The sequence below is a fragment of the Nelumbo nucifera genome, chromosome 2 (assembly GCF_055504915.1).
Source record: "Nelumbo nucifera cultivar China Antique chromosome 2, China Antique-T2T, whole genome shotgun sequence".
NCBI classification, from domain to species: Eukaryota; Viridiplantae; Streptophyta; class Magnoliopsida; order Proteales; family Nelumbonaceae; genus Nelumbo; species Nelumbo nucifera.
Window position 1 is genome coordinate 65830658 of NC_142650.1, and position 27454 is coordinate 65858111.

The 27454-nt window shown below is 36.9% G+C and overlaps 2 protein-coding genes across 7 annotated transcripts; one reads left to right on the forward strand and one right to left on the reverse strand.

Moving 5' to 3' along the window:
- The first annotated feature begins 1709 nt into the window (after nt 1–1709).
- LOC104601362 (FAM210B-like protein) lies at nt 1710–3509 on the forward strand. The gene is made up of 4 exons (XM_010264656.2): nt 1710–2035; nt 2417–2605; nt 3042–3208; nt 3301–3509. Exons 1-3 carry the CDS (start codon nt 1784–1786, stop codon nt 3198–3200), a joined length of 600 nt encoding a protein of 199 aa, XP_010262958.1. The 5' UTR covers nt 1710–1783; the 3' UTR covers nt 3201–3208; nt 3301–3509.
- A 3608-nt stretch (nt 3510–7117) lies between these two features.
- On the reverse strand, nt 7118–17964 carry LOC104601363 (transcription factor E2FA-like). Of its 6 annotated transcripts, none has more exons than XR_016082995.1 (15): nt 17426–17964; nt 13979–14168; nt 13739–13798; nt 13433–13518; nt 13269–13357; nt 13091–13145; nt 12816–12868; nt 12682–12732; nt 12542–12590; nt 12355–12420; nt 12188–12264; nt 11773–12001; nt 11222–11311; nt 10928–11090; nt 7118–7867 (listed from the first exon to the last, which is right to left on the reverse strand). XR_016082995.1 is itself a non-coding variant. In XM_088899154.1 (15 exons), exons 1-14 carry the CDS (start codon nt 17612–17614, stop codon nt 10954–10956), a joined length of 1398 nt encoding a protein of 465 aa, XP_088755280.1. In that variant the 5' UTR covers nt 17615–17964; the 3' UTR covers nt 7130–7867; nt 10928–10953. The 6 variants fall into 6 exon arrangements, 4 of the variants coding, with proteins under 4 accessions (XP_088755280.1, XP_019053996.1, XP_010262959.1 ...); XM_088899154.1 differs by having other exon boundaries at nt 7130–7867; nt 11222–11288; XR_016082994.1 differs by lacking the exon at nt 7118–7867 and adding an exon at nt 10615–10859.
- Nucleotides 17965–27454: the final 9490 nt, after the last annotated feature.

Below are 27454 nucleotides of genomic sequence, written 5' to 3' on the forward strand. Positions count from 1 at the left end.
ACTTAAATTACTAATAAATACAAATTTAATATTTAAAAATTATCATTAATTTTTTAGCAACAATTAGTTGTTGATATTTTTAGTAATTTTAGTCAATTTATTAATATTTATTGATATTATCAAATAATAATTAAAAATTTTCAATAATTTTTTAGCGGAAAATTAATTTCAATAAGTATAAATTTATTATTTATAGTTTTAATTTTGATATTTACTATAATTTTTAGCAATAATTAGTGATTTTGTTAATTTAATTACTAAAAATTATTGATTTTGATAATTTAATTACTTCCAATTATTTAAATAAATAATTGGAAAATTTTAATAATTTTCATAATTATTATAGCCATAATTGGAAATATATTTATGGGTTTGGGGCAGCTAGGTATTTGGCGGGGATGGGGAAAATTGTATCTCTACCCCGGGTTGTGTAGCCCCATAGAGCAATAATTTTTAAGCCATATAAGCCCTAATATATTTTCTCATGCATCGGATGAGGCCCGCTAGTTATTTAAATAAGCAAATATAATTTTCAGTACAATCGAGCCTATCGTGTTTGGACCTGATAGACCCCTATTAACTATGGTTTTTTAATAGCAATTGACTCGAAAGGTTGGACTGTTCAGTCTGAGAACCATCCAAGCAACCGGTTCCATTTTACCCTAAACCCAGTCTATGGCCAAAAACCGTTGAATCGGTCAATGACTCGTTGCCCAAGCAATCAAACCATCAACCCATTCGACCCATTCAACGGTTTTTAGCAATTTTTTAATTTTAATTATTTTTTTATTTTTTATCAGAACATACTATCCATTCAAACCGTATGGTCGAACCGTCAACCCAAAAACCGGTGACCAGATCAGTTCCGATTCGGGGTCGTTTTTTTAAACATTGCTATTAACTAGGACGGTTTTAGTTATGTGATTTTGTAGACTTATTCTACCTAGACTCGAGCCGTTTAGCCCTACCAAGACCAAGAAGAGCCGAGTCCCTGTCCCTGTTTTCCTAACGAGCTGTGTGGCGGTAGTCTACTGGGTTCTTTCTTTTTTTATATTTCTATTTTCTCTCTCTTTTCTGTAAGGGTAATCCTGTCCACAAAAAAATTATTTGTTTTCCGCTCACGTCTTTTCACATTATTTTATTAACATCGCTGAATTTGTCAATTTGATAAATTCCATTAATATTTTTCCAAAAAGGCAAAAGCCCTATATTGCCCATGCTTGTTCTTGAGATTGTAGTGTGTGGCATCAGCCTTGCTACTTGTACATTCTCCTCGCCTTAGGTTCAAACAATGGAGGGGAAGCTGCAATTACCAAAATGACCCTCTACACAAAGTATTTCCACTCGTAGCTGTTGGGCCTTCTATTATGCCACAATGGGCCAACATTTGTTGGACCACAAAGGACAATCTTATTTCATTATGAGCCCCTGATGTCCTGTAACTGTAAGCCCAATTAAATGAAATAATCTTTTATACTAAATTAAATTATTAATCATTTTTAAATGATGGTTATACTTTCATACTCCACTAAATATGCATCATAGAGGAATTAGAATTTTGTAAAGAATAGAGCCCAACAAAATCTCTACCATCATCATATTGGGTTGCTAAAGAAAAGCCCATCATCTCCAGCCCAATAACGATGAATTAAGGAGCTTTCGTTTGCATTGATCCCAGGGGTAAAAGATACATTTGGCGTTTCCTTCTTTACTTGATTTTATCATCTCTCTCTGTGTTGGTGGGGACTGGGGATAGCCCGATAGATCTCTCTCTCTGGCAGCAATGGCGACATCTCTGCTCTTCCCTCCCGTCTCTTCTGGTACGGTTTTCTGCTCTTCTTCCACTTGCTTCTCCAAGAGCGAGAAGTTCTCGCTTTCTAGTCTTTCTGCTTCACAACTGCTCTGCAAATCCCATCGACGGCACCATTTAAAGGTCAGAGCTCTCAAAGAAACAACCAAAGAACCCAATACAAGCCCTCCACCTTCTGCTGAGGAAATTACGGAGAAATTTGGCCTTGAAGTCGGTCTCTGGAAGGTATTAATTCAGGGTTGTGTTTAAATTAAAATTTCTAGTTTCTTTTCCAAGAATTCAGTTGATCCGTAGCAGAGGCCTGTAACTTTACCCCCGAACCCCCCGGGGGGTTTCTTTCAGACATATTCTAAAATAGAATAGAAAGATAGCCTGGGTAAGGGGAGAGAGAGAGAGAGAGAGAGAGGGTTTTGAGTTTGATAATGGTGATGATGATGAAAAGCCTCAATAACCCATCTTTTGTTATGTTCTGAAATTAATTATTAATTAACCCAGTGAGAGAGAGATTGATGAGTTACATTATACTTCTCAACATTTAGATTTAAAATTTATTTGTTGGGTTTTGTTTATTAGATACCCTGTTAATAATTGAATGGATACATGCAGATATTCAGCTCAAAAGAGGGAGGAAAGGAAGGGAAGGGAGAGAAGTCCAAGGGAGATCAAGCCAAGGAACTGTTGGCTAAATATGGAGGAGCTTACCTTGCCACCTCCATTACTCTCTCTTTGATCTCCTTCTCACTCTGTTACGTCCTGATCAGCGCAGGCATTGACGTCCAGGCGTTGCTGCAGAAGGTAAGCCATCTGGAGACCTTGATCTTGCTTCTATCCACTACACACTTAGTGGGTGTCTACAATTCAATCTCCCAGGGGTCAGAGGCCATGGCCTTGTGTTTTCTTCTTTGTAATGCAGTTCCATTTGCACTGGTTTGCAAAAACCATGGGAGTACAAAATACAAATGACTTGAATGCAAATTATCAATATTTCTTTTTCTTGTTGCAACTTTTTTTACTTTGTTTTGTTTTGTTTGTTTACCGTGTCAGCGAAGTGAAATAAAACTTAAAACAAAGTAAAACCTGAAGCAAAAGTGAATCAGAATTTACACTCTTCTGATTCATACATATTACCATGCATTTGTACTTATGCAAATAAAACTGCATTACAAACAGAGAGAGCCCAAATTCCAACTCATGCTTCACCAAACTGAATTTTAATTTTTTTTTTTTTCAGGTGGGAATCACAGCCAATGAGACGGGTGAAAAAGTAGGGACTTTTGCATTGGCATATGCTGCACATAAAGCTGCATCTCCGATCAGGTTTCCTCCGACGGTAGCTCTCACTCCCATTGTAGCCGGTTGGATAGGAAAGAAAACCAAAAAGGAAGAGTAATTTGTAGTGTACGATTCTAATTTCCTTCTATTTGTAATGTGATTAGAGTGTTTGTTTAGTGCAAATAATGGTTCACATCCTAAGTCGTTTCTTTCTGCAGTGTTATGTTGTCAAGGAGAATGGTTGATACGTATTCCTTCGGCGCTGAAGGGCACATAATACACCCACTGACCCGTATGAACTGATACGTTTCTAAATATATTTTTATATTAAATTTATGTTTTTAAATTATTAACTAAAATACAAGCCAAAATTTTGTGTCTGTACTTCTAAAAACATGTAAGAAATAAATTATAAATTTATGATGCATTATTTTGCAATAGGTCGAACATTCACATGAATAATCAGTTCCTTAATTTTGCATTTTGCATTTTAATTTATATTAATGGGTTTGTGTTTATAAGAAGTATGTTGAGTTTAGATTTATGTAAGTTAAGACAGTTCATCTGTATTTTACATACAAAATGTAAATAACAATTCGTTCACATCTAGTATGTTGTTTTGATAAAATGGTTTGGCAAAATGAAGGGATGCATGATTTAAAAATGCCACTTAGATTAGAAGGAAAATTTTAAAACATTTTTTAAGTTAATAATATTGTATGGAGCTGACAGTTGGCCTTTTGGGTCTAAAAATTAAGGGTAGTGAAATATGAATATTAAGATGGATGAATGGGAAATTAGAAGGTCAAAGATGAATTTATTCATTAAACCTAGAGCAATTCCAATAAGTGATAAAATGAGAAAAAGTAAATGTCACATTCATAGAAAACCATAAAGGTGACGAGAAATCAGCCACCATTAGAAAAAACCCCACCAAAAGAGATATAGGTTGAAGGGGAAAAATGACACTATGGAATGGTGGAACAAGATTGTTGTAAAAAATGATAAAGAAAGTAGAATGGAATTTATCGTATTCGTTATTCAAACCGCAACTTGCAAGAGATTGATATTGCATAATCTTGAAATCGGGAATTGCAGGGGAAAATGAGGGTTGAGTCATGCCACTTAGTCATTCTCCTTAAAATCGCATTTACCCCCTACGGTGCAGCCAGGTGATCGCAAATTGATCGTCAATATAAAACAGCCCGCATGCTACTAGTAGGTGTGCACTCGCTTACTAGACCTCCGCGAACCACAAAATGATGATGATCAGATTTTACAAAGAAGACTATCGAAAATTGATGTGTATCAACTGGGTCGACTAGCATCCTTTTTATAGATTGGTCTCAGACCCGAATGGACACAACGGTGTCCTTTCAAACAGTAGTCTCTTCAGAACAGTGCACATGTTCGAAGAAGCATAGGGAGGAAGAAAACGTTTTAATTTAAAAAAGAAATTCGAATTCGAATTCGAATACGACACATCGTGCATGTGTACACATACACGCACACGCACCTGGCCTGACTCGGGGCGCGTGCGTGTGTAAACGCACACGCACACCCCCAACCCCCCTCATATGTATGGAATATCTATAGTGCTCTCCTCCTATGGGTCCCCTACCCATAGAGAGAGAAAAACTATAAATATACTCTATTTCCACTCATTTCCCAAACAATGTGGGACAATGAGTATTCCCATGCACTCAGGAGTGGGAAGAAGAAAAAACAAAAACAAGAGAAGGAGGAGGGAGATTCTTGAAATTTTGAATCTCCCTTCAACAATCCCCCATAAGATTCAAAATAACAAGAAGATCGAACAATCTGAGCATCACAGTGAGAAAAGTATTCATGGTGATGTCTTTTGGTCTCCAATCAACACTTAGGTATGACAGACTATGTTAAGAGGTGTTTTAATCGATTTGTAGTTATAGTGTCCAAATTTTCTAAGAATACTTTCTACATAGTGTGATTGGGAGAGAATATAGTTTTCTTGTTGTTTATGGATTTTAATCCCTAAGATTACAACAACCTCACTCAAATCTTTAGTATCAAATTTGGACATTAGAAATTGTTTTAATTCTTTTACTACCTCTAGACTTGTTCCCATTATTAACATATCATCAACATATAAATAGATCATGACTCCTTTATCATTTTAAAATTTTCTATACACATCTATCAAAATCATTTCTGTTAATATCCATTAGTTACTGACACATTATTAAATTTTTCATGCCATTGTTTAGGAGCTTGTTTTAAGTCATATAAAAACTTAATTAATTCCCCATTTAAGAAAATTGTTTCTACATCCATTTGATGAACTACCAGTTTGTAGATAGATGCTATAGCAAACAAAGCTCTAATTGTTGTTAACCTTACAACCGAGAAGTAGGTATAAAAAAAATGTACATCTTTCTTTTGTCTGAACCCTTTAGCCATTAACCTGGCATTGAATTTATCTATTGTACCATCTAATTTTATTTTTTTCTTAAAAATCCATTTACAATCCAGTGCCTTAGTTCCATGTGGAAGATCTACAAATTCAAAGTGTGATTAGTGACTAAAGAGTCAATTTCACTTTTTATGGCTTCTTTCCAAAATATTGCATCAGGTGAAGTTACGACTTACTGATAAGTTACTAGGTCCTTGTCCATCAGAAATGTGAACATTCCGTCACCCAAATTTCTCTCTTCTTTTTCCTTTTTACTTCTCCATAAGTCTGGTTCTTGCCTAAGTGAGGTACTGACTCCTTGAGCACTCAATTGTTCTAAGTTTCTGGTTAAGGTTCCCTATTTAATATGACACCATTTGGTGCATCTTTTTGCGCGGTCTTTCGGCTATTTACAAGTCGGGAAGACTGAAAGTCAGTCCATTCCCATTTGGCACAATGAATATCTAGCCGCCAAAAGACACAGTGCCGAAAAGACGTGCGAAGCCCATTTTGGGCTAATTTCGAGAAGTTCCGAATGAAGCTTCTCACGTCTTTCATGTTTTAATGTTGTGTGGAAAGAACCAAAACGTCTTTCACGTTTTAATCTTGTGCGGAAAGAACCAAAACGATGCACGGAAAAACACACATGCCAAACGGTCTTCGGGATGCCCAGATCTTCTGTCAAAAGCTCAATGCGTCTATTGACTCTCAGAGCTACGAGAAAATCTTCTAAAAAAAGACTTGCCAAACAAGCCATATTTCTTTTAGGTTCAAGTATTCCAACATTTGCTAAGTAGCCCCAAACTTTTAGGTAGTTCAAACTAGGTTTTCTGTTATGTCAATGTTCAAAGGGTATTTGTCCTTTTTTCTTGTGTGGTATTCTATTATATAGGTGACAAGCTGTTATGATTGCTTTCCCCACACAAATTTAGAGATGCACCTAAACTAATTTGCATTGCATTCATCATTTATTTTAGTGTTCTATTAAATCTTTCTGCAACTCCATCATATTCAAATTGATAGGGAGTTGTGGTTTCATATATGATTCCATTTTCTTCAAAAAATTTTCTAATGATTTGTCCATCATATCCATTCCCTCTGTCTGTTTTAAGTCTTTTTATGTTCTTTCCAAACTGATTTTCTACTTTAGTTTTGTAGTTTATAAAAGCTTGATCGGCCTCATCTTTTGATCTATGTAGAATTACTTTTGCATATCTAGAGAAGTCATCTATAAATGTTATGTAGTATCTTTTTTCCTCCTCTAACTTCATGACATTTAAGGTCTCCTAGATCACTGTGTATAATTGTAATAATTCAGTTTCTCTATGTACACTTTTATGAAGTTTCTTAGTGAATTTTGTTTCTACACATACTTGGCATTCTTCATTTGTAAAAGTAACAGGAACATTCAAAACTCTTAACTTACATAATCATTTTAAATAAGGAACACTATGATGCCCTAGTCTAGCATGCCAAATATCAAAAGATTCAACAATATAAGCAGAAGAATAAGCAGTTTTATTCATAATAATATCAGAAATATTCAGTACAAACAATCATCCAGCATTGTATCCTTTTTCCAATAAAAACATTATTTTTAGTTAGCACGGTCTCGTTTGCTTCAAATGTGAGATTCAGTCCTACTTTGTTAAGGAATTCTCCCAATACCAAGTTTCGTCAAATTTCTGACACATGCTGCACATCATTCAATATTAGAATTTTTCCTGAAGTCAATTTTATGAGCACATTTCCTTTGCCAATGACCTTTGAAGTTTGTGAGTTTCCCATGAAGACTTTCTCCCCTTCAGATTGAGTTGCATACTCATTGAATGAACTGTGATCCCCACATATGTGCTTGGTAACACTAGTGTCTAGTATCCACTCCTTCAGCTTATCAATTAAGTTTACCTCAGTTACCATGGCTGCGATAATACCCTTAGTCAAATTGACTTGCAGTTTCCCAGAGTCCTTTTGGTACCGGTAGTCCTTGTAATGTCTGAATTTGCCACATACATAGCAATTTCCTTTCTTTTGTTGCTTCTTGAATTTCTAATCATTTTCCGTATTCAAATTCTTTTTGAATTTTGCAGTCTTATCCTCAACTAGATTGGTTTTGGAAAACTAGTCATCATCTTTATTTTTGTTCTTTTCTTCTATCTTAATCTGGACCACTACTTGGTCCAAAGAAGTGTCCTTCCTCTTATGTTTCATACTAGTCTTAAAATCATTCCATGTATGTAGCAATTTCTCTATGAGAGAACCGACAATGAATTCATCTGACAGTATCATGCCTCCTTTTGCTAAGAACTTGAAACTCATCTATTTGGGCAGACATGTCCACGTCTTCTTTCATGCTGAAATGCAGAAAGTTGACAATTACATATTTCTTATTTCCAACATTTTCTAAAGCATACTTATTACCCAATGCATTTTAGATTTCATAGGCATAATTGTAAGAAAGAATAAGCATTATACAACTCATTGGACAAGCAATTGAAGATATGATTAGTGCAGAGATAGTCGGTTGTAGTCCAGTGTTCTAAAACAACAGAACGGGTTAGTTCCCCCATGTTTGATGGGTTCAATTTAGTTAAAGCAAATGCTACCCCTAACTATTCTAAGGCAAATAGTAGGCATTGTCTCCAACGCTTGTAGTTGGTTCCATTAAAATATTCAATTTTAGATAAGTCGGGAATTGTTGACAGTATCTGGTTCCTCATGAAGGAGTTAGCTTTGATAGGTTCCATAAATGTGGTTTTAAGATTGCTATAAAAAATGATAAAGAAAGCAGAACAAAACTTATCAGTAATCACTATCCAAATCGCAACTTGCAGGAATTTGATGTAGAATCTCAAAACTGGAAATTACAACGAGGGTTGAACCGTACACTTGGTCACTCTCCTTAAAACCGCATTTGCCCCCTACGATGCAGCCAGGTAATTGCAAATCGATCGCCAAGATAAAACAACCGACAAGCTACTGATAGGCATGCACTCACTTACCAAACCTCAGTGAACCACAAAAGGATTATGCTCAGATTTTACAAAGAAGACTATTGAAAGTTGATGTGTATTAACTGGGTTGACCAACATCCTTTTTATAGATTGGTCTCATACCCGAATGGACACAAAGGTGTCCTTTCAAATAGGAGCCTATTCGAAGAGGCATAGAGTGAAAGAAAACGTTTTAATTTAAAAAATTTTAAATTTAAATACACATTTTAAATTGAAAAGATTTAATTTGATCAAAACAAAACAATGATCCGACACGCACGCACATGCACCCCAACCCAGCCCGTCCCAATGCGCATGTGAAAAACACACCCAACCCCCCCACACATGCATTGTATATTTATAATTCTCTCCTCTTATAGGTCCCTACCCATAGAGAGAACAAAATTATAAATATACTCTACTTCCACTCCTTTCCCAAACAATGTGAAACAAAGAATCTTCCCATGTACTAAAAAATAAGAAGAGGAAAAAATAAAAACAAAAAATGGAGAAAAGAGATTCTTAAAATTTTGAATCTCACTCCAACAATTCATATAACCAACCCCACAATTGAGATAAAGGCTTAGATGATGATGATAATAATTATCTATTTGAATTGCTAGGTTATATGTTTATACCTTATTTAATTTTGTAAGACTAACGTGAATTTCACAACCATGTCATATTTCCACCATGTTCTAAGCACTATACATTTCTTAAAATTGCTCTTCCAAAATTTCTTGCGGTTCCAATACCTTGACATTTCTGACATGTTCAATAAGAGTATGTTTGTTATGTGTTTACACCAATAAGTAATTAATTAAGAATAATATTAGGTGTTTATATCTTATTTATCAGTAATTGAGGTCAGATATTTTGGAACCCAATAAGAAGGGAAGAGGTCAAATGCTGACCTTCGAAACAAATATGAATGAGCATTGAACTTGGATCAGAAAGTCGAGACTTTGTACAACATTACAAATGTATCATGCATGAGTTGACAGCATTTAGATTTAAGTAATCCCTGGCCAAGCAATTCAAGAATAGAATAGCAAACTGTAAACTAATAAAGAAAGAATAGAATAGTCTCGTGTTCAAGAACCAAATAAGCATGAATCTTTTAATAGACTGATGGTAGATTAGGAGGCTGATCCGCTGCTCGTACATATACAGAATAATGGCATATTCATTCAGAGATGGGCTTCAGTGCTCACAAGGCTGCTTACACAGTTTGTACAGTCTTTTACACGTGCATTTAGAATATCTCCATACTTCTATGTTTTTTATCAAAACACTCCATATAGTTTCATGAATTTATTAAGACCTACCTTATAATTTGTGTTTTACTAAAACCCCCCCTATAAATTACAATCAATTTACTTAATCAAGTTTCCATTAGATAAGAATGAAAAACGACAATTTTAACCCTAACATACATTTAAATAAATTCATTACAAATAAAATAAAAATGAAAATGACGTTTATTCCTCTCATAAGACATGAGAAACCACTTTATCTGGCTTTATTTGGTCAATTTTATTCTGTATAAAGAAATATAAAGGGTAATTTTGGAACAAAAAATAATGGGCCCATGCCCTTTAGAATTTTTCATCCAGTTTGGGCAATCATGTCACTATTTTCGGATGGCAAAACAAAAAGATTGATTAAGTAAACAAGTTACAAATTACAAAAATGTTTTATTGAATGAAAAGTATAGGATAGGTTTAAGTAAATCCATGAAACTGTAAGAGGTATTCTAATAAATGACCCTATAGTTTATAATATACCATATGGTTACGATAATCTTAAGCTTTTGGCCCATAAACTGTAGGGGGTGTTCTAATAACTGACCCTATAGTTTATAGTATACCATATGGTTACGATAATCTCATCTGGCAAGCTTTTGGTCCATAAATCGTCTACTCTGGCGAGGTTTTAGCCTAGAAATTTTCCTCTACGCTGTCTAATCTCGTATCTCAACTAGGAATGCTAGATCTGCGGTCATGATACTTGGAGCCCAGTGAAGTCCAATCATACAACTCTTGTTCTTTTTTAGAAAATTTCCTCTACGCTCCACACCAGCAGGATGAATTCGTGATTGAGAGGAGTTTGGAACAACAAATATTTCAACTTTATTCCTTACCGAATCACATGATCAAATATACTGTACATTGGACCAGCTATTTTCCATCTTCCTATCCCCAAAGCTTCTTATATTGGGAAACATATAGTAGACAAGGATAAAGCTTTGACAATCAATATATCCCAAACTGCTGGGCTCACCATCATCAACTAAGCCTTATCCCAACTATATGGATTCAGCTACACGAATCCTGTTAAGCCATTCCCAAAACTGCAGGATTGAATTGGTAAAAGATGAGGAAAATGGGCAGGCATGAGAGATTCTGATAAAGTACAGACCTTGGTTTCTTGATTTTATCCACCATTCACCTTCTGATAGAGTTAGAAGATGGTGGCACTTCTATAACATCAGATGGTGGAGTTTGTGGCCGTGGTGTGCCAATATCGGTCATCACAAACTCGTCAGTATGAAGTGCATCCATCCCATCCCATTCCACTCCAGCTTGTCCGAGTCAGGGAATTCAGTAATAGCCCCACATTATGGGATAAAGAGAAGTGGATGAAATAATTAGTAGCAGTGATTATCAAAGGAAAAAAATACAAAAAGAACCAAGATTCCTAAGAAAAGGATACGTTCTGTCTTCCACATATCTGTGATGCTAACCCCAGCATCCGAAAGAAGCCAATAATCTGCATCACTCTGCACAATAAAACAAGAACCATCTAATATTAATCGAATATTACCATTCATCAAGAAAAAAATATTAATCAAATATTACTTGATAATTCCACTCCATCCCTTGAGATGAGTTATCAGCAAAATAATAAGACTAAAAGAAGACAGCAGATATTTACCAATATGACCATTATTAGCATACACCTTATGAATAACCCCAAACTTTTAGTTCTTAGTAAGAAATATTAACATAATATAGGTGTTCTAAGACATAATAGGCTTCTGCAAATCATATAAATGACAATCTTATGCCAGTGCTTTTTCTTTTCTTTTTTGATGAATCTTTTGCCAGTTTCTATTGTATCATGAAAAGAATGCCAAGTTTCTCATGCAAAATTAATGTAAAATAACATTAACTTGCTAAAAAAAGGAAATTGTTACTTCTGTTTGCAATAAAACACAATTTTCATAGAAAAGAAGATAGCAGCCACATCTTGGATGGACTTACATCAACGTCTGAAGGAACAATCTTCATTATCCCACCCACAAAGTCCTGTGAGGCATTTGGATCTGAATACATTCTATGATCGTCATGTCCTTGCAATTCCATCTCCTTCCCCTGGCAATCTTCAGTGACCATCGCCACTGCTGGATTCTCAGAAGATCCTGAACTTGATGCAAGTGGGAGGCTTGGAGGTGCTTCAATACTATTCATCTCCTCAAACTTCTCAAATTGACTAGAAGTAAAAATAAGAAAACATTCAGGAAACAATATTACACATGAATCTTCCACTATATCTAATTCCCTTTTGTTTTTTTTGCCAAGTCTTTTTTGTAGATACAGGACATTCCAAAATGTACAAATACAGTAAAACAATAACCAGCATAGACTAGTCTTTAAAAAAAATGAAAAGTAGCAGTACCTGACAAGGTAAACATCAATGGGACCCATGGTGCTTCTGAGGACAATTCTGTATCTTCTTTGTGGATAGTCAACAGCCTATGAGAATGTGAATTGTGCATCAGAAACAGGAAATGCAAAATATAAAATCACCTTTTTTTCTCTGTATTTTCAGCACTCTCAACCAACCTCATCAGGATCTGGGACTTCTAAAGTGGTGCCATGTGGAGCTTTAATTGCTATCAGAGTCTCATTCTGCCATAAAATAAGAATAAATAAATAAAAAGGTTAAAATACTGTCTAACCAAGCACATCAAAGGATTTATATGACTACATTTCCACCAGCCAATATCAATGCGACAGAAAAGAAACCAACCTGGAAACAGGGTAGACCCTTGATATCTTCTTCTGTCACAAACAACCACCTAGACATTTTGAAGATATATGTCAATGAGTACAATGATTTACTCCCATCAATAATAAATCTTGCTGAGGTAAGAGGTAAAGATTTTCTACTTTTGATTGTTCTCATCCTCACTTAGGTCCCTCAGCCTTTCCTGCATTTCTCTGCAACAAATTGAAGTATCAGCACAACCCAATGACTGGAAGGGAGATATCGATCTATCATAACAACTGACTAAAAATACAACCTTATGCGATCATCTAGTCTCTGCTCCTCCATGGAAAGGTTTTCAACTTCTGCCTGCAGAAGAAAATCAGAACATAAAGACTCTTTCTTCTTGGAGAAAACAGAGCAATTTCTTTTAGAATCAAATCATGGTTACTGTAGCATTTGTAGAGGATGCAGAATTTCTTGAATCCAATGCAAACTGATATATCCAACAAACAGAAAAATATGAAGGCATGGTAGCACAAGCCATCCAAGTGTGCATGTCTATAGAACAATATCAGCTTATGTGCATACCTGTAACATTGTGGCATCATCATCTTCTTCTCCTGGCCTTGAGACATCAAGTCCCCTAATCAACCAATCAATCCTCAAATGAATTCCCCACGGCTCATGTACAGAAATAGAAGAATATATGTAAAGCAAAGAAAAAGACATCCAAGTCCTAATGAATGTAAAATAGCAAGCTCCATACTTCCAACGTATTCTGTTCTTAAGCTTCTTCTCTATGAGTCCAATTCCTTCCAGGACATTTGTTATGTCATATATTCGCCTTTTCTGTACCTATAACAACAGGAAACCTTCAACTGTCAGCATTATGGCATATATGACAAATTGATTAAGAGGTGAAATGCAAACCTCCAAAGTGTCAGCAGCTTTGTTCAAGTCAAGGATACCATCTTCTGCATGCTTGATCAAATTGATGAACTTTTTTGTTAAGAGACCTAAAAGAGAGTTGAAGTACATTATTAGCATGTATTCCTTGCTTTCAAGTATGAAGCCTATATAAGCCACTTAATGATGCAAAAAGCAAGCAACTGATTGTAAATAAACTTATTATTGATCAAAAGAAAAGGAGAGAAAAAACAAGTAAAAAAGATAAAAATGAAAAGAACTAGTAGAGCAGGGACAAAACGTCCAAAAGGCAACCACTAATTAACTTACCTAGAGAGCTGTCATAACGACAAGTACCAACTGGAGTAAGAGTATTTCCAGATGGTGAACCTGCAAATTAAACATCACAAATATGTATTAAAAATACCTGTTTTGCTAAATTTTTTATTGATCTTTGCTAAACTTTTTGCCTTTGGATGTCAGTGGTGGAGGAGATGGAAGCAAAGGCTGAAGAGAAAAACCACAGTGAAAACTAATGCCAAAACAAACCATTGTGGAGACACATCTCACCTGCATTTGGCACAGGGGTTTGAGGCCCTGATTTGCTATGCTTTGGAACCTTTGACTTGCTGTATACCCTGCCCCCTTTTCCTGATACTGGTGTACGAAGGGGGCTGTTAACCACTTCAGTGTACCCAGGACTGGTAGTCCACTCATTGAAGCCTTCACAATCTTCTGTTTCACTCTTCCGCTTCAGAGGCTGAGAATCAACAATTATGTTTGCAGAATTTTAAACAATTTGAGGAAACAGATTAACTGCATCACTAAATTGCAATATGTTCATAGGCATACCATTTTATGATGAAATAACTGAAATGAAGCACAATTGTAAAATGTGCACTCAAGCTTTGATTATTATTTCTTGTTCCATTAGAGGGGAATATTAAAACATGACTATTCAACTAAAAGGAATAATCGAAGGTATCCTATCCATGCTTCAAATCTTCAAATGACAGAATCACAATATTTAGTAAGGGCACATATGCTAGCTTGACATACTAGTGTGTCCATTATAAAAATAATGAGCTACAGTAGTACACCTCCAAAGAAATATCTAAACTCCAAAGCAAACTTATCAATGTGTTGTGTTTAAGTCAGGCTTTTCAAAAAAAAAAGTTATTTTGAATGTAACAGCATATTATGAGCAATAGTGAGACCATTGAGATAGTTTCTGCCAAATATAGATGTAAATACAATGGGCCTAGTCTTGCAATATAAATACAAGAATACCTATTGAAGAAGATCGTTGCCCCAACTATCATTCTGGCCATAATAAACCAGAAATTTACATAGCAAGACTTTTAGATAGGAAGTGTCTTTGCCAACTTTTAAAGAATTGGTACAGAGGGCTCCAAAAATAGTGGAGGCAAAGGTTTATCAATCATGGAGAGTGCCCATGACGGTGGGGATTTTGGAAAATGAAGGCTTGGAGATAATTTGGACATAACTAAAATAACAAGAGAGATAATCATGGAAGGGCCAACTAAAATACAAATGCGTACCAAGATTCATTTAGGCAATACTTCTACACTGAAGAACCTTTCAGCTTCCCATCTGTTAGTGATTGAGACTTGAGAATCACCTGAACCAAAACATGCAAATCCATGCAATATGTACAGCACACTATCATCTTGTGCACCCAGATGCCACAAGCAAATCCAGACACAAGTATGCATAAACATACTCCATAGCATGATGCATATCAAATATATGAATGGGAGTCCATCTCTGCTGATTGATCTAAAGGTATGCTTTGTTATATACAACTATACTGTTTGCTCATAGATCTCAAGGTTTACTTTGCCACAATACAACTAAATTGTTGTATTCAGAACCAGTGATTCACTTCAGCACATAGAGAAGACCAACACTCCATAATAAAGCAATCTGTCAAGTTCCTAGAAGGCTATACTAGAGGAACCAATTACGATCAACACACTTTTAAACACATTAGAGGACCACATCAGCATATGGAGCCTAGCTAGAAAAACATGTAACATGTGATGATCTCTGACACACCAAAACATTGCTAGTTACTGCTGCTCCATTAGTTATTGACACCATTCATCTAGCTATAATTCCTTTTAAACAAAATGTTTGACTGATCAGAAAGGAATATTAACATTATGACAACCACAAGAACAACAGAGGAATCATTCCACATAATCAACAACAACAATCACATGGCATGTCAAACGTGATTTACAACATAGAGGATCTCATTCTTCAAAATTGCAGAAGATAATAATAGAAAACTATAGGAGTAAGGAGGAGGTCCAAGTTGTACTTAAAAAGGGGTTTCACACAATCCCCAAGTTATTGACACCATTTTCAATAGCATCTAAATGTTCAACCAATTAGATAGGAACATGGACATGGCATAACCTCAAGAACAATATAGGAATCATTCCACATAATCAATAACAAGTAATTGTCATCTCAAACATGAGTTGCAACATAAGTTTTAATAATAATTAACCAAATCAAACCAACAACCTCGATACCAACAAGGGTACTAGAAGTTCAGAAATGATGAAGCCTTGTTGCAAACTAAATTCAGGAATGGACCTCAAAGGCATAGAAGTCCATGTCAAAGGAAATTAGGGTCTTGCAAGAATACATAGGGTGTAATTCTCAAAGCTTTCACAAGTTTTTTGGAGTACATATTTCAGTGAATGCTAAACTTCAATGATACCAACACTCCAAATCTCAGAATGCAACTTCCAATTGCCTTTAGAGATCATTATTCGAATGTAATTAGGCCAGTAAAGGGAAGTGACAAAATTCCATAGACACTAACCAGTGTCATTGCTAATTTATATGATTTATCTCTACTACGACATACTATCAGCCAAATCCATATTAAGGGATAGGAGTATGCTAGTTTGAAACCCTTATTACTAAAAGTGCAAATGAAGACCACTTGAATATTTGGCAATTATGTCCCCAAATTTGTGTATTATATTCTTCTTTGTCAATACGATTCATACTCATTACTTTCCGTATCACAATTATGTGAAGAGTAGGAGTTTAAAAGTACTTGTCACCAAGACCTCCGAGAAAGGTCTGGCACGAATATCTTCCCTAATCCTAGGAGTCTACATGGTGCACTGCCAAATAAATCCGCACAGAAGCTCATTTCTCCAGGGCTTTATCTCAAAATAGAAGGACAAGAAGCATTAATGAACAAAACAGTGCGATCCGGTAAAAGTAGATAACTATTGACTGCAAAAAAAAACATGCATAAATAAATAAACTTGCACTCCAAATAAACTACTATAAACTTAACCCAAACTCCAGAACAATAAATCGAGTAGCATAAACAGCTAAAAACACTGAAACATAATTCTTCTCCTTCCTCATTCCACATCTCAAACCAACATGTTCAATCAGGAAAAGTGGAAACTCGCCAGAGTGCATGCTAATAAAAACCTTAACGCCCAAGTTTTCCCGCAGTACAAACATCAATTGCTGCTCCTTAGATCCCAATCACCATCATAGCCTTACGATAAAAAATTAAAAAGAAAAAAAAAAGCATAGCTCGAGAGTAGAGAAGCAAAACTAAAACCAATCAAACTATCAAAGCAAAGCCGCTGTGAACAAGACAACAACTATTCGGGGATAGATGAAGAGTACACAAATAACAAATTGCGCCAGGAATAAGCTCAACAGCAAAGGATTCAATAAAATCCAACTACCTAACTTCCCTCTAAGTGTGTTATACAGAAGAAATGTGACACAGAAACTCCCAATAAAAAAACATAAGCTTAAACCTCGTGAAATAAAACCAGGAAGAAACAATAATAGTTTGCAATTTCAAAGAATATGAAAAATACGAACTAACTACAAGCATTGACAGAAGCCGATCTCAGTAGAATTCTCTTCAAACAGAAATTTAGAACATAGGTGGAAGCCAAGAAGAAAAACCGCAACCACAAACTATGCAAGCCAACTCACCGGAGATTTAACAACAATAGCATCGGCCTCTTCATCAGCAACTTTACGACTCTCACGGGAGAACCGATGATAATCATCTGGAGGAACGAACGGCGGCTTCGTCGACGAGAACGGAAGGTGTCGCTTCAGAGGTTGCAGGATCTGCCCCGACGGCTGCGCCGAGCGATTTGAAGCTCGGGCGCCAGACATGAAATACCACTAACGAAGTCCCGAAAAACGAAACCTTACCGATTGCTTGAAGAAGGAATCGATCAAACCCTCTCTGGACCTCGTTATTCAACGCCGATCTCGAGAGGCTTGATCAAGAGGTCTCCTCGAGTCTCAGAAGATCGAAAGAAGAGGAATGATGGAAATTGGGGTGGAAATTGGAGGCCTTAGAGAGGAAAAGAGGAGGGAGAATGGGATCTGAGATTTTGGGGGGAAGAGAGAAGAAGAGCGGAGAGACTAGAGAGGGAGAGGGAGAGAGAAAGAGAGAGAAGGTTAAAAAAGCGGGGAGAGAAGAAAACGAGGGAAGGAGGGAATTTAGTTCGGATAGATATGGAGGGAAGCACATAGAAAAATATACATATAAATAATAAAATAAAATAACAAAAAAGAAATAAAATTCGGAATATGATACGCACGTACGATTGGGATAATCTGACGGTCTGATCGTGTTATTTTTTCTTTTTTTCTTTTTTCTCTGTTTTTTGCATATTATTTTTAATTATTAATAAAAAATAAAATGGTTCGAAGCGGCGAAGCGCGCCTTTTGTTCGTACACACAACTCGCGATCTTTTGGCGCGCATTTTGTTATGTTACTCTTACTCCCAGTCCTACAGTCCTACTCGCTGAACAAACCCTTGAACACAGCTGACAGCACAGCCGAAGCCCACTTATGAGAAATCTGCTTGGGCCATGCCGCCTTGGTGGGTTTTTTGTTTGCTTTCTTTGTTGGTGACGTGGCATGCTATGGTACGACGGATCAACGACAAAATTGGGTGCATTTTGGTGTTTATGTAGGGCCCACGTAGGGGGACATGAATGAAGAAGATGGGCCTTGTTTGGAGTAGAATCCAAGTGGGCCCTACCATTTAGGGTATTAGTGACCTTCAGCCCATTTGATTTTCTACATGGTGCATGATTGAGAGCATGTGGGGAATTTTGGTACAATAGATCTTTGTTGGTGACCCATAGGTAGAGGTGGACCGTGGAAGGAAGTTTGTTAGTAGAAAAGTATTGTAAATGCGCCTCCATATTATATAATCATTTTGACAAATCTAAATGGAAAAGTGATTGTGATGAAGTGCAACTAAAATAAACATCCAATATCCAAGCATAGGTGTGGATTAAGTGGGTTGTTAATTTTTATCACAATAATTAAATTCCTGAATTCTGAGTTATCTTCTTCTTTGCGTAAATCTGATCTTGTAATAGATTAGCCCACGGGCTAGTTTAATATATCATTTGGCATAATCACTCTATTAGTGAGGCCAGGGGCAATGCTAACCTCAACTAAAGACCATTAAAAAGAGCAAAATGGGTTTATATATCATATTCAAATTGTAATACAAGAAAAAAAAAACATTAAAAACAAAGAGTATAATGTACCTAAGCCCAAATCTCTTTAAGCCCAAATCTTATGGTTGGGCTTCGATGGAACATAAACCCAGCTCAATCTGCCCGATTTACACCCCTAATATCAACCCACACATATTTGCTCTTCCAAAGAATCCCTGCGCATCTAGACTTCTAGTCATTATAATTACAATCATCAACATGCATTTAGAAAAGGGAGAATGACCAATCAGCCCAGAGTCGAGTCAGAATTAGTAGCCTCAAAGTACTGTCGGGGTAGGTGTCAGCCCGGAATTGATGCTAATTCACAGGCGGGCATGATGCATAAAATGTAGGTTGTGGTTCTTTTGAATGTTTATAGCTCTATAGCGTAAATCAAAAATCTGCTTTGGACGAATCCGTACTTCTCCTTTTAAAAAAAAAAGATCAGAAGTACACTAATCACTATAAATCGTTAAGGTCACTTTTGCTCTATAAAGCCCATTGTGTTTGTTCACCGCCCATATGACTAGCTAGGTTCAAATAGTTTGCTGGTTTGTCAAGGGTATTGGATTGAAGGAAAGCTTAGGCTGTGTTTGGTTGCAGTGCAATAAATGCATGGAAGTGCAAATGAAAAAAATGTAAATTTTCATTTTATTTTGTTTTGTATTTTATTTTATTCTACTTTATGTTTTAATTTATTTCATTTACATTGTAATCAAACAAAATAAGCTAAAATTTGAAATAAAAATAAGTTAGAATTTACACTTGAATCATTTACACTGTCATAGTTTTGCATCAGTACAAATTTATTTGTATTGCAACCAAATACAACCTTAGAGAAAGGTATGAAAACCTATCTTTTCCTTTTTTTTTCCCTATTTTTTTATCTTTCAAATCAAACATAGCTCAAGAGAAGACAAGAGAGACATTTTCAAAAGCCATCGATGAATAAAGACAAAAAAAAAAGAAGAGAGAGAGTGAGAACAAAGTGCGGAAAGTTGTCGAAGGCCACATACTAGTTCATTAAGACTAAGCCTGGCCAATACATATCGATTTATAGATGGAGTAGACTGATTTTGACACCCGAGTAAAAATTGAAATAACACCAATAAAATTACAAAATTTTCAATGACAACAAATAATAATAATAATAATAATAATAGTCAAAAAGAAATCCAACAAATTGTACTATTAATAAGAAAACATTAATGGGTAACGGTAAGAGTGGATTTATAATTTTGCACTCTCGATTTAATAAACTAAGGTGAATTAATACAAATTAAAACAAAAAATTGCAATGACATTAAGAATTTTAGAAAATTGCAATGAGAGACAAAATAACAATAATAATAACAAAAAAATCAAGAAAGTAAACTAATAACAAGGAAACATTAATAGGGAAATCAACTCAAAAAGGAACAAAAAAAATAAAAGCTATTTTATTCAAATAAAAAAATAAAAACTATTAAGAGTGAGATATGCTGAAAGTGATTATCTCGGCACCGCATGAGGAAAGTGGAGTCAAGGAAAACATTTAAAACCAATTTCTATGGCACTTGAGAAAGAAAGTGAAAAATTACAAGAAAAAAACAAAGAGGAACTATGTTACTGCAAAATATGGAGCTAAGGGCAAGAACATAATTTTCCTAGTGTTTGAGGTCGATAGGTCCAATCTGTAAATAGAAGAAGAATACACATCAGAGGCCCCAAGTGTTATCCCAGGGGTGAAGACTCTAACGGTCAATTTAGTCGTGTGCTTAAAAAGGAGTCGGACCAAGCAAGAAACGAGAGCTCAGAACTTAGTCTTTAATAGCCAAAAATAGTAATCTAAATCTTTACCTTGAAGTGACCCTAGCAGTTCTCCTTCCAACTCGACTAGTAGTGGGAGCGACAGTAGTGACTCCAACAAGGCGCGACACTAACGCGTTACCCCCGCTCTGATTTTGATAGTGATCTCGACACAAAGAAAGTGAGGGCTCTATCCAAAATGTACCATATCCCGGGGGCTATAGGGTTAAAGTCCCTTATGTCAGTGACCAGCTGTGGTAGCCCCCCGAGGGGGAGGTGTGTGTCCACTTCGGCCTTTGTTTACCTTTGCCTCCCCTCATCCCATATCTCCTTAACTACTATAGGATTACCCTTAGCCAGGTTGCTTCGAACGCCATTAAGACCATAGTAGTTGTGTTGGTGATGGCCCACCTCCAAAATGTGTCTACAACTCAGAACGTCTTCTAGGGTTTGTTCGCATTGAGGAAGCATCCTGACGAGAAAGGTTTGTAGTACTTCCAGAACTGACGGGGTAGGGTAGGGGACAACCCGTCGTCCATCCATAACTGGAAAAAGTTCTTCACTGGTTGCCTACAAGGTTGGCCCTTTTGGTCTGGCTAGAGAACACCAAACTCGCTAATCGAGAGGATCAAGCCGTACAGTAGCAAGGAGGAGTCGGCCATGATGAATCAGATTCGGATGACTGGGACGATTCATACTGAGCCCTTAGTGGAGGAAGAGGCCTTGGTGTTGGTTGGCCTTAGTTCTCCCCCCCCCCCTTGGTATGGGCACTCCTACTATCATCTATTGTGTCACTTATTCAACGTTTATTGTCGTTCTTCTAACATCAGTTGTTCTTCTTGCTTGCAGAGATGGACGGCGGCTTGAAGGAGAGTCTGCTGCAAGCTATAGTGGCAAAGTCTAGGAAGGGTCCAGCCAAGAGGACATCACGAAAGCCGAATGGGAGGGATCCACCTCGGCCAAAAGGGAATACCAAGGCCGAGAAGAGAAAGGCGGCCAAGCCAAAGCAACTGGCCGAGGTCCCCCAAGATCTAAGGGCGAAAAAGGTCAATGTCAAGGACCGTCGAGCCGAATGTGTTGTCGAGGGGTCTTGATAGTTGGGGCCTCACTCCTTGGACCCGTAGGATAATATTCCGTTGGCGGCGCGCTGTGTGTTTCGCCCAAACTGGAACATCAAAGAGGGGGACTCTTTGAGCAATGTCGGCATTGGTTGCGCGTTGATCACTAGCATGCTTCCTACTGGAGACTGTCAGTCGCGGACCTAGGTCTCCCTCCAAGCCGTCCAAGACACGGTGCTCGACAAGCTAGCCGAGGTAGGATTGGACCTTCCTTCATGGCACTTCTTTTTGCCTTAGATTTTTCTAATTGATGTGAGTTCTTTACACCTTCATAGACATCTTCTTGCATTGTCAGCCTCTGTGACAATATGGAAGTGGTGATACAACAGCTACAGAGGTCGCAAGAGAAGATCAAATAGCTGAAGTGCCTGTTGGTCGAGGAGTGGGCAAGCCGAGAGGCTGCTACTAAAATGGCTCGTAGGGAACAGGAGCGCTGCAAGAAGATCAAAGCCGACGTGGCGGCCAAGAGGGAGGAGTTGAGGGCTGTAAGGGCCTCACTAGACAAGGCGGAGTAGAAGCTTCAGGAGGCATCCACTCAGGCTGTGGATGAGTACAAGGCCTCGGAGGCACACAAGGATGATTTGATCGAGTTCGGCGCCACTTCCTATTTAGAGGGGATCGAGGATACTTGTGCTCAAGTGCTAGCGTTCTTTGTAGACTTCAACGTTAGCTAGCTAGGTCCTCGCATCCAGAACCAACAGGCGGTCGAGGGCTAGGACAACGCTCAACAACCCACGTAGCAGGAGGTGATGGCCAATGAGCATGTTGATATTGAGGCCGAATGAGGATGCTTGCCAAGGGCCAAGGCTCCCTTCTTCATAGACTTTTGTGTGTGTGTGTGTGTTGTAACGGTCTCGACCTCCCCAATTAGAGGCCTCTTTTTGTAAAAATAATTTGAATGAAAATACAATAAATTTTTTGACCAAAAGTGTTGAGTTTCTTGCCAAAAACATGTTGTTTCTTTTTTCTTCCTATTTTTCTTTTCTCTCACGCAAGGGGACAATGCCTCCCCCGAAGTGGCAGATTTTGTAAGAAACTTGTAACTCCTAACTTAGCCACTCGCGAAGGTGTTTCAACTTAAGGTTTTAAGTCGAGGCCAACTCTTGTCGCCAAGGTCTTGGGACCCTCTGCCTTAGTGAAAAGGGAGGGGGATGATTGCCTTAGCCGACACGACGTGTTCTTTCTTAGGGACTTAGAGACCGAAGTGACATGTGGCCAAAGCCTAGAAAATGGTACACAGCTAAGGTCGCAGAGTGCTTTTGCCTTGATGGAGTAGTATTATTTGCTTAGTGTGTTGTTATCGTATTTTGTGTTAAGTAAAGGGCTGATGTCGACTCTTTGGCCTTCACAAAGACTTACTTCTTTTGAGGGTCTTTGAGGCTGAGGACGGTGTCGTAGACCACTCATTAACAATGGTTGAGATCCCATGAATTCTTGCCTTGGTCAAAAAGGCAACTAAGCATATGACTTTCAAAGAATCATATGCCTTGGGCCGATGTCTAATCCGAGTGTATAACCTTAATGAAGGTTGTGTGCTATGGCCAGTCGTTTGGCCAAAGGGTCTTAGCAATTGGTTAAAACGAGAACATTGGCCAAACCTTTATAAATCCATGTGTGTTCTTAGTTTCTTTATAATTATTCTTTCACTTGTTCATTAATATTCATTCTATACATTGTAATATCATTGTCACACTACACACACTATCATTGATGTTTTAAAGTAACCTTAATGAAGGTTGTGTGCTATGGCCAGTCGTTTGGCCAAAGGGTCTTAGCAATTGGTTAAAACGAGAACATTGGCCAAACCTTTATAAATCCATGTGGGTTCTTAGTTTCTTTATAATTATTCTTTCACTTGTTCATTAATATTCATTCTATACATTGTAATATCATTGTCACACTGCACACACTATCATTGATGTTTTAAAGGACTTTTGTTGGGGAGGAAAACCTTGTAGCACCCAATTCTCCCCCCTCTTGGGTTAGGTTACCTTGGCAACATATTTGCTTTGATAGAAAATAAGAGAAAAATAGAAAGTTAAGGGAAATTCTTAAGGTTGTGCAAATTTCTAGATACAAATTTAGCATTTGGTTCAGTTTTGCATTCATTTATTCATTACTAGGATTTACACTCCTAACTTACAAAATTTGTACCTTTTGTCTCATTTGCTTCACTACAGTGCAAAATTTGCATCCCAACAACTGATGAAAAATTTACACCATCTTCCTCCTACATCATTTCTCTCGCACATCATTTTGCATTTTACCTCACTCCAAAACAAATACCCCTCTTACCTACATTCTTTTTTATATAAGGTGGTGACCACATAATTTTATTCTCATTAAGCCACAAACAAATACATTAAGGTCAATTTTTTTTTTGGGATAAAGAGACAAGGTTATCAAATCATTTGCATCCCCATGTATTTACATTAATATGAATGAAATTCTCACTACAAACAAAATGAGTCTAAGGTTGTATTTGGTATGAATAGAGGATGAATGCAAAACCTATTCAGTTTGACACTAATAAATTCCAGTGGTGTGTTTGACTGTTTGGTTGTGATGTATGCAAATGTGAATGCAAATTTAGTGTTGTTTGTTTGATGGAAGGGAACTAGATCATGCCATTGAAGTTGAAGTTGGGTAAGCTATGCATTAAGCAAGCCTTCATTGTAAGCTCCTTTAGTTGACGATTGATTATCACTCACAAACACCTTGTCTTTATACCAGAGAAGAAGAATTGCTTCCCTGTCCTAAATAATTACTCATCGCTCTCCCTTCATCAATGCACCAGTGGAGTCCATTAGTTATTTTCATTCCCACCACTGTCTCTAGCTAGAAGCTTGTGACTCTTGGGCCACATAAACATCAAAATTCAAGAAGAATTGGCTAGACAAGGGCTTGAGGAACAATTGCTAGTAGAGACCAGATAGTGAAATTAAAGCACCCTTGGAGTAATATATCTTTGGTGTTGTTATAACAACAACAATTAACAACCCAACTATATATATTAGCGAGAACAAAGTTAAATTAGAGGGGAAAATGGATGATTTTCCATGGCCATAAGATGTGGATGAAGAATAAAACAAGGTAGTGTCTCTCTGTTCAACAAGTGGAGATATTGGCAAATTGGATCGATAGATCTTATAACCATCTCATGATGTTGAGGTCTTAACCTTAGAATTCCTAACAATCCAAGTTAAAAGAAGTGAGTGAATGAGATGAAACTAAAAAGAAATAGCAATAATGAATGTCCCAATATGATAATATATGATTTAAACATGCAACAACCAGATTTCTGACATGTTGATTAGAAAATCTAGATCGGTCACAGATCCAAGTATATATAAAACCACCCTTTTGATAGATCGATGTATGCAAATACTTGGTCTAATTTTTTGCCCAAAAAATTCAGTCCAAATGTTTAAAGATCTACGATGATGATTTGAACTCCTCAATATATACATACATACATATATATATATATATATATATATATATCCTGGATCCTTGGCCTCTAATGGTTTAAGGCTTTTCATAATTTTTCTACTTGCAAGAAGCATGAACATGATTCAACTTCAAATTTCAAACTGAAAATGGAAGCAACACCCTCAATTTGGAAAGAATATTGCAAATATGTACAGTGAAAAACCTTGTATTTGTACCACACGTATTTGTTTTTATAATCTTCCCAAACTGAACCTATTGTGCAAACAAATAAAGAAAAGCCAAACTAATTAAGGGGATGGATATTTACACCAGGTTGTTGTTGGAACTCTTACCAAACAGAAACTAAGGAGCCTTGTGTAATTCAACTTCCCCTCAACTTTCTATTTCTTTCTTATTTCTATCAAAACAAACATAACCTTAAAGCATAAATTATCATGTGCCTATCTCATATTAATGATTAGGAAGTTAGGATATTGTATTTGTCATGGCATCAAATGTCCAAATTATCATTATAATAATTTAAATTTTATGACACAAAGAAAAAAATCAAAGGCAAATTCATGCTTACTTAGGCCCGTTTGGCATGTCTTTTTGGGAAGATCTTTTCGTAGCTCTAATAGTCAAAAGACGCATTGAACTTTTGCATGAAGATCTGAGCAGCCCGAAGTTGGACATGTTTTTTGTGTTACACATTTATCAATACAACAAAAATGGCAAGAAATATAGAAAAAATAAAAAATTAGTGTCTAACCTTTGACCGACTGACCTGGTCAAACAGGTCAGTGGTTCAACTGGGTCCCCAAATCGTTAACCAAGTCAGTATTGTTTTATTAGCAAAGGTTCAGGGGTCAAACAGACCCATAAACATGACCAGATCTATGGTCAACTGGTTTGACCATGGGTTGAAAACATTGACAATCTTAGGGTCTATTTGTTCACAATTAAAATTGGAATAAAAAAACCAAATGATGTATTCACAAAACCTGTTTGGTTTAGACATGAATCAAAATTAGAATTGGAAACAGTTTGAAGGGGATTTCATTCTTCGCAAAGGGGGGAGGAAATGGCCATCCCTCAAATGGGGGAATGTCATTCCATCAATAATAGAATTCCAATTCTGCCCAACCAAACAGTTGGAACCATTTTGATTCCGATTCCAAACCACTACTCCAACAAATCAATCGGTCTCTTAAGTTTCTTCTACCTTTTATTTCCCTTCCATATCCTTTATATTTGCTTTATTACTAATTTCAACTAAGTTATCTTGATTTCGTTATTTTGATCAAGAAATGAAAATGAATAAGATATGTAGCTCGACAACGTTTACAGAAATGTAAGTTGCATTGAGCAGAAAAGCCATTACAGAATGACCATCTGCTTTGGCGACTTGGTCAAACTGAACTCTAAGGGGAAGTTAAACTGCTTTCAGCTTTAAGGATCCCTCAAGCGGACCTCGAGACGCATTAGCAATAGGTAGACCGATCTATGCAAGTTGGTCCCCATTTACCTAGCTCGGCAGCGTTTCGACTTAGCCGATAAGATATGTAGCTCGAATGCATATAGAGTCGAGAAAATGCCATGTGCACCTTAGCACTTCGGCTTGCGTTTCTATACTTATCCTATTTTTTAAAACAAAAAAATAAAAGGCACAAAGGGGACAATGCACATGGAAGAAACGAGAGCTTCTCATTGACTAAAGAAAAACAAGCTACACCACTACTTGAAAAAAAAAGGATGTGATAGATTCCAACTGAAAACAAAAGCAGTGACTTGAAGAATGAGTGTGCAGGCTCAAAGTACAAACTTCAAGGATAACAAAAACAAGAGACGTCCACCAATAGCTACTCTAACTCGTCAGTGATCTCATTTGTCCCCTCATCCTCCGCTTCATCACCATCCTCCTCTTCAAGAGTTAGAGGCTCCTTGTCTACCTGAATGGCTATCTTGTTGGGTACTAACCTAATGGTGAGAGTGCCAAAATATACTCCAGCGACATGCGAAAGCGTACGACTGCAACGAATTCAGCACGACGAATATCATTGGCATGTTCTGTTTGCCTCTCTTCTAGTAGGCGCTCCCTAGACCACACCTCATTGAAGAGATTGGCGATGGTCCCTTTGGCCACCTCCA

Excerpts from the sequence above, each read along its gene's own strand:
- LOC104601363 (XM_088899154.1), bottom strand. The coding sequence starts at position 17,614 with ATGTCTGGCGCCCGAGCTTCAAATCGCTCGGCGCAGCCGTCGGGGCAG. Across the intron at positions 13,146-13,268 it reads AAGAACAGAATACGTTGGAA|GGGACTTGATGTCTCAAGGC; the intron begins GTATGGAGCTTG and ends TTGGTTGATTAG. Across the intron at positions 12,591-12,681 it reads GAGGATGAGAACAATCAAAA|GTGGTTGTTTGTGACAGAAG; the intron begins GTAGAAAATCTT and ends CAAAATGTCTAG.
- LOC104601362 (XM_010264656.2), top strand. The coding sequence starts at position 1,784 with ATGGCGACATCTCTGCTCTTCCCTCCCGTCTCTTCTGGTACGGTTTTC. Across the intron at positions 2,036-2,416 it reads TTGAAGTCGGTCTCTGGAAG|ATATTCAGCTCAAAAGAGGG; the intron begins GTATTAATTCAG and ends GGATACATGCAG. Across the intron at positions 2,606-3,041 it reads TCCAGGCGTTGCTGCAGAAG|GTGGGAATCACAGCCAATGA; the intron begins GTAAGCCATCTG and ends TTTTTTTTTCAG.